Below are 8,348 nucleotides of genomic sequence, written 5' to 3' on the forward strand. Positions count from 1 at the left end.
GTTTGAGTGGTCTACTTTCTCAGTGGTGAGCAATCCTTCTGCCATTAAAATCCTTTTCTAAGCAGCTCAGTATTGTTGCCCCATTTGTCCCGTTCAGAATTCATAGTGAGAGCTTACCAGTTAAAAAGCGTATGTTCTCTTTAATATTGTCCTGTCTCATTTTGTCTCGTGATTCTGACTAGTATTTCTCATTTGCTTTCAGATTAATGTTTCCTGCCTGTTGAAGTGCTCATGACCTCAGTAGTCGTTAGCAATGCTGCTAGAGTCGCATGCTGTTTGCTTATTTCTCTTAACAACTTTTTTTCATTGCACTTCCAGTAGGCAGGTGAACATCTGATGCAGTAGCAGTTCCCTGCATATTTTTGTCACACAACATATCTGACAACAGAGTAACTTCTGTTGGATTTATTCCTTGCTTGGCTATTGTCTTGGGCTTGTGGAAAGCTGTGAATGGATGCTGAAAGCATGCTTTGTGCTGCATTGATAATCTTAATAGACTGGTCATGCTGTATTGTATCTTTGACCTTTGGATGATTTTGCAACTGGGTTTTTTTGTTTTAAGTTACTCAACATTTTGGACAGTTTTTCTGTAGGGCTTTTTAGGATAACTTCACAGTGCTTGCTTTTCTGATTCTTTGAATTAACTTCCACATGTAGTGGAACAGTTGCAGAAAAGTTTATTACACTGACCTTAACATCAGTGCCAGATATTATTCTGGTTTGTAAAATCGTGACTGTATTCAGATTGTATTGCTTTGGGATTATATCTGTTCTATTTGTTGTGAAATAGAATTCACTTATTCCACAGACCTCAGGCTTTTTTCAGTGACATAAAGCATTTAAATCTCCTGAACAGGTGGATGGGTCTTCAGCAGCAACTCCTTAAGTTTCATTAAACATCATTCCTAAGTTTATCTTGTATTTGAGGAACTGGTTCTTCTCATGGTTTTGAGTAAGATTCGAGTTTTCTCATCTCTTCAAGTGTCCGTTTTTTTAAAGAAACTTGACACAGACTAATGCTGGAAGTGAAGACTTCAAGCGTGACACTTGAATTGGCCATTAAATGTCAATTGTTTTTTGTTCAACTTCTGTAGAAAAAATGTGCCCTTCTTAGAAGTGCTATAATGTGGAAAAAGTTGAGTCATTAAGTCTTGTGTAATTTCAAGTGCTGTAACTTAAAGTGCAATTATGAATACCTTAACTTTTTTCAGTTTTAAATCAAGTATTTGTAAGACTTTTGCTTAAGTTTAGGCTAGCCCATAATTGCTAGGTATCAGATGCCAAGGACAGGAAAGGATGTCGCTCTGTGTTGGATGTAGGTAGGTCATAACATTGATTTTTTTCTTATTTTTACAAGTCACGTATGTCATGTCATGCTGAAATTTATTCTGCTTTACACATTTGAAATTATTTAAAAGTGAAGTTATTCAGAAAATCATTGTAGAAAGTTAGGTATTTGCTCCCTCCTTTCCCTCCCTAGTCATGTTGAGAGACATTATGATACTTGAGGCAGGAGAGTTACTTAAGAGTAGTGTTTAAAAACACCGCAAAAGCCCCACGTGACTTCAGGAAGCTTTTTCTGTTATTCTGTCTGTTCACCTGGAGTTCTTCCTTCTTCTCTTTATTATATATGATTTCAGTAAAAGGTTCGTTTTCTTGGGATTTGTGGTCTTCAGACGTTTATAGGTTTTTGTCCACTGGCTTTTTTCTCTCTAGAGGAAATGTACATGTTCTTCATCCTGAAGAAAGATCAAAGTTCACTCATAAAACTGGTCTTCCCAGACTGACTGCACAGCTGCTTTGAAATGAGAGTATCAGCCTTACAAGCAGTGAAAATACAGTCACCAGATCAAATTGAAGTCACTTGAAGGAAGTAGTTAGCTCATTAAAATGGTGAAAGAGGAGAGGCAGCAGAAACCATGAATCTTTTTGCACGCAACCACCTTTGGCTGGCAGTTCAGAAGACAGCTAGTTAACAAAACTTACGGTGATCGCAGGTGATTTGGTAAGAAGCTGGATGCCAGTAATTAAGCTGTTAATTTGTGTGTATTTTAGTTCCCTTCGTAATTGTTAGAAAAAATGTAAAACAGGGGAACTTTGGCTTTCTGAAAGTGACAGTCGAACAGCATTGGATCGTATGAGAAGAAACAAATGGAAGCAACCAGTTTAATTTGAATTATTTTGCATTGGATTCAAAAGTAAAAAGAGAGGATTTTCTTTTTATTGTTGGAAAGGATTCAAGTTGAACACAAGCACAGGGCTGGATGCTTGTTTAGGCTTGATGTGAGAATCTCAGGAAGACAAAGTATCACAAGTAGAGTTTCTCTGATTTTCACAATTTGGAATAGAATTTTATTTTGATTGATTTAGAATTTAGTACTCGACATTTTCCTTGACTTGGTTTTTTTGAAGTGGTTTAACGAGAACAGGGTGAAAGAGAGTAAAACTTTGGTATTTGAAGAGCAATGTCTGAGGACAAAGATGTGTTTAAGTAACATTGAGCCAGTTTTGAATTTAGCAGGTTAAAGTAGTGTATAAATATTTCAAGAGGAAGGAATTGCTTTCAAAGAGACTGTTGCTATGCTTAGAAAATATTTTTACCTGATGCACCTAGTTTTGCACTCAGACTGCCAAGAACACCTGCATTCTGATCCTGTCCTTTTCTGGGGCTTTTAAGTAGCTCCTCTGGGATTCTTCTTTTCCTGTTTTTTGAGGTGTGGCTCTCCTATATCCACCCATGAGGTGAAAAGAAGAAAGCACTGTACTTTTCATGTTTGCACTGAATTCAGTGCAACTGTCCGTAAATAAGATCTGTTATAGCTAAACAGGGATGATGTGGGCTAGAAGGGGCATATTAATGTAGGAGATCACAAAAAGCGTACCAAACATTTCGTTGATTTTGAAGGCAGCTTAATAGAATCAGTCTGTTGTGCCATGGGAGAACTACCCCACTTGTTGGTTCCCACTGAAAATCTGAAATCAGATCCTTTGGGGTTGGTTGTTGGTGGTTTTTTTTTCCTTTTGAAGTCTGTATATTTCAACAAATCTAATGTGACATCCAGGGCAGACTTCCCCAAACACTCAGCTTTCCCAAAGTTCATGAAGACTGACTTGATAAAATAGCATGCATGTGCGTGTATGAGCAAACTCGGAATCTTGCCGAATCTTGGTTTTGCAAGAACTGTCATTTGGTCTTTAGGAATGATGTCTTCGGGCTAGGATATGCTAAGCAGAAGGATTAAACTGAAAAACAAGCTTTTGGCATTAATCCAGGATTGATTTAACATAGTTGGGGAAGAATATTCTGGAGAAGGAACAGAAATGATGCAGTCCTTGTGTTTTGCATTTCAATAAGATAAGGGATGACATTCTTCTGCAGTCTTATTGCATCTTACTGCTGGGATTCAAAGATTATTTTTTTTTTTTTTTTTTTGACAGCAACTGTTGCTTTGTCTGTCAACATTCATCATGGGGGAATGGTAAGGGTGGTGTGTGAGGCGAGGGTGAAGAAGCATTATGTTAAATAACGAGTAAAAATTCATACAAAGCACGTTCAGGTAGCAGGGCATGAATGTAAAAATGTGATCTCACCAAGCTGCGATAGCCAACAGGTCAGACCTCACATAAATTTGTGACTAGAAGAAACTCGGTGACAAAAATTGCACTCCTCTGCCACTTAGCAGAAATGTCCGAGTGCCCAAAGACTGGTTTCTACACAGGAATCACTACTGTGCCGTCAAAACCTGCCTCTTTCAGGCAGCTCAGCACAGCCGGAGCCCAGTTCCCATTCTGAGCAGGCAAAAGCTGTTCTGCCTGCAGCAGCGTTCATGGGCACCTCTGCCCCCACTCGGAGGAGTCCTTTCCCACAACACAAGCCCTTTGAGTAATTGTCATTTCCAGCTTGGAGAAGAAAACTCTAATAAGCTCTCTGCTGCACATGGAAAAAATGTGCAAGAAAGTGACTTCAAGTCAGTATTAATTCGTGTTCAGAAAGTAATTCATTCACAGGTGTTGATAGCTGAAAGAATAGATCCTTATTCTCAGTGCAGTTCCTCTGAAGGTCTTTCCCCCGTGAGCTTCAACAGGCCATTGTCTGTCTGTGGCATAAACCTTCTTATTCCTTCTAGATGATACGCTGGTAAAGTAATATACTAGTAGCGCAGTAAAAATACAGTTTGTGAGAAAGGATTTTGTGTAGCAGAAAAAAGATCATGGGAAAAGAGTGCAATAGGTGAAGTTCGACTGTATCCACCAGAACAATAGACATTGCCACTATTCATAAAAAGTCCAAAAGTATTGTTATTAGTTGCAGGTCCAATACCGTATTACTAATTTTTACAGAGAGCTTACTTTTGTTGTTTATTTCACACACTTTTCTTTTATTTCCAGGCCCAAAATGTTCAACACAGCAAGGACATGACTCTTGCCAGCAACCGCAGTTTGGCAGAAGGCAATCTTTTGTACCAGCCAAAGTTGGAGTCTTTGAAATCAAATTTGACTGAAAAATACCGAGAGCTGCAAGTTCTTTTTGAAGCGTACCAGATAAAGAAAACAAAACTAGGTAACATTTTCTGTTGACAGTTATGATTTGCTGTTTTCTAAGTTAATGTAAATCTGTTGCATCTTTTTTGTTTGGTTTTTGGTGTCTCATTCTTAGCTGTGTGAATTAGGGTACAAAATGAAATGTCATTCTCATGTAGTTCTGAAATAGATAATGCTTCTAATGATTTATTAAGTATCTGTTACACCTAGTAACAGATAGTGTGGATTCTTACTCTTACTGTGTGGTGACCTACTCTTCTCTAAGTGATCAAATTTGTTTATCTTGCTAAAAGGCAAAACATAACTTGAATTTGCAGTGATTAATCGTAAATCAGAATATTGCATTTAACTTTCTCATTTCATACTAAATTATGAAGTATTGTACGTCTGATACCATACTTGCTGAAGTGCTTTGTCTTTCAATATTATAAATGTATCATTGTAATTAAATTTCAACTTTTAGCACTCTGACAATATTCCTAAACTACTTAATATATTTTCTTACTGTAGATCATCCTGTCTAGGATAATGGAGTGTGCTAGTTGAACATATATGCCTTAGAAATTTTTATGCTTGCTGAGGCTCTATAGCTTCAGTTAGAAGTCACTTAGAGCCAGCTGTCATTTACTGTTCTTTTTGCACCGTTACAGACAGACAATCCAGTAATGCTTCACTGGAGACACTGCTAGCGCTGCTTCAGACAGAGGGGGCTAAGATTGAGGAAGACACAGAGGTAATGACAGTACACTTCAATTCTGCCACTGCCGCCCATTACTGAAGACTTCCAGTGTACATAGCTGCAGTGCAGTGTTGAACACGTAATAGACTAAAGGGATATGTTTAAGAATATAATCTGGTTTTTGCTTTGAACTTCAGCGAACAGCCATTTGGCTTCAGCAAGAATTTTTTTATCTCAGTAATTTTTTACTCTTAACATCTTTGAAGTTTAAAAGAGAAAAGGCTTCTTTTCAGAAAAGAAAGCCAAACCCTTAGTTCCTTGGCATTGCCTTCAAACTCATAGCATATAAATGTGGAATTTTTTTTTTTTAATGCTGCTTGCCTGGTGTATGTATTAAACCATTACAAATGTCAGTTAGTAACCTAATGAAAAACTCTGCCTGTGCTGTTTTTTCTCCAGTGTTTCCTGTGAAATAGTCCATTATGATTTCAGTGTATCTGTCTAGATGCCAGTAGTCTCCACTCGCTGTAATAGAAGTGCCTGAAGTGTGGTCTGTTTTCAGAATAATGGAGCTGTTTGGTTTTGTTTGCTGATTTGCCTGTAGGACATTTTCTGTAACTATATGGGGGGAAAAAATCTGTTTATTGGCCTTGAGTTGTGATCACAAAAAGACATTTCCAGGACAAGTTGAATTTTGTGATTGTAGGTATGGTCACCTCTCAATTATTAAACATCATTTACCCAAAGCCACAAGTAAGCGTGAATATTAAACCTGGTTTAGCAATAATCTCCTCTCTGTTCTGAGTCTTGCAGAGTCCTCAGTGTTTCTGTTGGCATTGCAAGCAGTACTGAGCTGTAATTCAGCTTATCTGGCAATCTGGAAAGCTGTTGAACTTGATTCATTCCCATCTCTGATGATCAGTGGATTGTTCAGAGCTAGATTCAGATGTTCTTATGGCTGTTGCTTCAGTATAAATTTAAGCAAAAATGATATCTACCTCCCAGTGCTTCTGAGTAATAACTAATTCAAAATTCTACTCAGAATTCTTAGTATGCCAGTCATCTTCCATATGCAAGCTGGAAAATCACAGGCAGCGTTACACTATTTTTAGGATATAAGCCATTTAGATTCTCTTGCAGTATGCAATTTTCTAAGAGATTGTTCCATGTTTGACAGAATATGGCAGAAAAATTTCTTGATGGTGAAATACCACTGGATTCCTTCATTGATGAGTACCAGAGCAAGCGTAAACTGGCTCACCTGCGACGTGTAAAAATTGAGAAGCTCCAAGAAATGGTGCTGAAGGGACAGAGACTTCCGCAGGTTCAGCCGCAGGCTCAGCTGAGAGCACCTGAGACAACACCAGCACCTCAAGATTCCTACACTTCGGATGCAAACACTCCTCCTTCAGTTGTGCCCCGACGAATACCACCCCCTCCACCTTCTTCAGTCCCAGCAGGACGCTTTCCTACTCCGTTTACTGCAGCCATGAGTTCAGGACCAGCTCTTTCTTATCCAGGTGCTCCATATCCTCCTCTCCCTCCTCGACCAGGAGTTCAGTCTGCAAGTCAAATGCCACAGCCAGGATACCCACCTCAGTTTGTACCACAGTATCCTCCAGCTCTTCCCCAAAGACCACCTCGTCTTCCACCACATCCTGGCTTTATCCTCCAGTGAATATTTTGGTGCGCCTCACTTATGTATTGGTGCTTATATTTCCTTTTTCTCCCCATCAGACTTAACGTAGGCAATGGAAAGCCTCTGTTTTTTGCACAATGGAGTACAAAATTCGAGCTGTGGCACAGAGGTTTGCAGTTGCGTTTGGTAAATGTGATTATTCTTGTTTTCAAATATCAGTGACAACAAGGGGTTTTTAGGAAGGTGATAGGGTCTAAATTTTGTAAATCCATCAAATTGTGAAACAACGTACAGTGGATTTCCTGACATTGCAAATTGAATCACGTTCTGAATTCTTTAGTGATGGTAAATCAGCATCCTCTTCTGTTCTGATGTATTCCCATCGCAGCTGGATGTATGCGTGGCAAACTGGGAGCTATTTGTCTCTCTAAAGAATTCTCTATCGGTGCCAGTGTTTGGATAGTAACAACCGTATCTGAATACTGGGCAAAGAGTTGCAATGGACTGCATCAGCATCCTTTGCAGTCTGCCCAGACAGCGGCGTTCATGGCCAGGTGCACAACGCTTTCAGGGCTCGCTGAGCTGAAACTCTTGTCAGAAAGTGTTCTATGGTTTTTAGACAGTAAGTTACGAGAGTTTCATTTCTACATTTCAATTGTTACCTTAGACTTTTCATAATAAAAGTGCACACTCCTCCCACTCCTAAATACCTTGATATCCTGAAAGTGCTGGTCCCTTGAAATTAAACTAAACTGTTTGTAGAGCCAGTTTAGAGTTTTATAGAAACTTTACCAGGCATTTTTATTTCCTTGCCTGTTAAGACTCTTTCTAATATTTTGGGTTTTTTTCTTTTTCACACCTTGGATACAGAAGTGATTTTTTTTTTTTTTACACAGGTGCTTAGCTTTTGATATCATATGATTCCAGGAATCTAGGCAGGGTATTTTCTTAATCAAATACTGGGTTTTCACATCATACAATTGCCCACTTGAAGCTCCACAGTTTCATTTTATCGTCAAACTCAGTCTCTGACTTGGTAGAACTATTTTTAACTTTCCCATTTCCTTTAGTTTTGCAGTTTTTGGCATGCATTTCTATCTGGAATTTGCAGTTAACGTTTCTCTGTAAGCAGGCAAAGCAGAAAAGCTTTTTGGACTCCGTGGTGGCTGTTTCCATCTTCCATGAGCCATTCTTGACTTCTTATGCCACTGGAGGGGGAGGCTTTTAGGGGATCTCAGGTTTCACTCTCAGTGTGACTCTTGAAGCCTAAGGTGCAGACACATGCTGGTATTTTAATCTAGCATTAGGGGAGGCAAATCTTAACACTTGTTGCTTGCACAGACTGCGTCCATAAACTCGTTGTCAATTTCTCATATCCACAAACAACTTTCAACTAATTAATGGTAATCTAAGAAACTCACAATCCAGAATCTGTCATAGCTCCTGCATTATTTCAAAACGTTTTCATGTCATTGTCCTGGAATGGAC

The 8,348-nt window shown here is 38.9% G+C and overlaps 1 protein-coding gene across 1 annotated transcript; it reads left to right on the top strand.

Moving 5' to 3' along the window:
• The first annotated feature begins 231 nt into the window (after window positions 1-231).
• VPS37B (vacuolar protein sorting 37 homolog B (S. cerevisiae)) lies at window positions 232-7,034 on the top strand. Its single transcript, XM_009695103.1, has 4 exons — window positions 232-240; window positions 4,390-4,561; window positions 5,193-5,275; window positions 6,399-7,034. The coding sequence occupies exons 1-4, from the start codon at window positions 232-234 to the stop codon at window positions 6,897-6,899; spliced, it is 765 nt and encodes a 254-aa protein (XP_009693405.1). The 3' UTR covers window positions 6,900-7,034.
• The last annotated feature ends 1,314 nt before the right edge of the window (window positions 7,035-8,348 follow it).

This window comes from Cariama cristata, unplaced genomic scaffold, assembly GCF_000690535.1.
Source record: "Cariama cristata isolate BGI_N322 unplaced genomic scaffold, ASM69053v1 scaffold11592, whole genome shotgun sequence".
Classification (NCBI taxonomy): Eukaryota; Metazoa; Chordata; class Aves; order Cariamiformes; family Cariamidae; genus Cariama; species Cariama cristata.

Excerpts from the sequence above, each read along its gene's own strand:
- VPS37B (XM_009695103.1), top strand. Across the intron at positions 4,562-5,192 it reads GATAAAGAAAACAAAACTAG|ACAGACAATCCAGTAATGCT; the intron begins GTAACATTTTCT and ends GCACCGTTACAG. Across the intron at positions 5,276-6,398 it reads AGATTGAGGAAGACACAGAG|AATATGGCAGAAAAATTTCT; the intron begins GTAATGACAGTA and ends CATGTTTGACAG.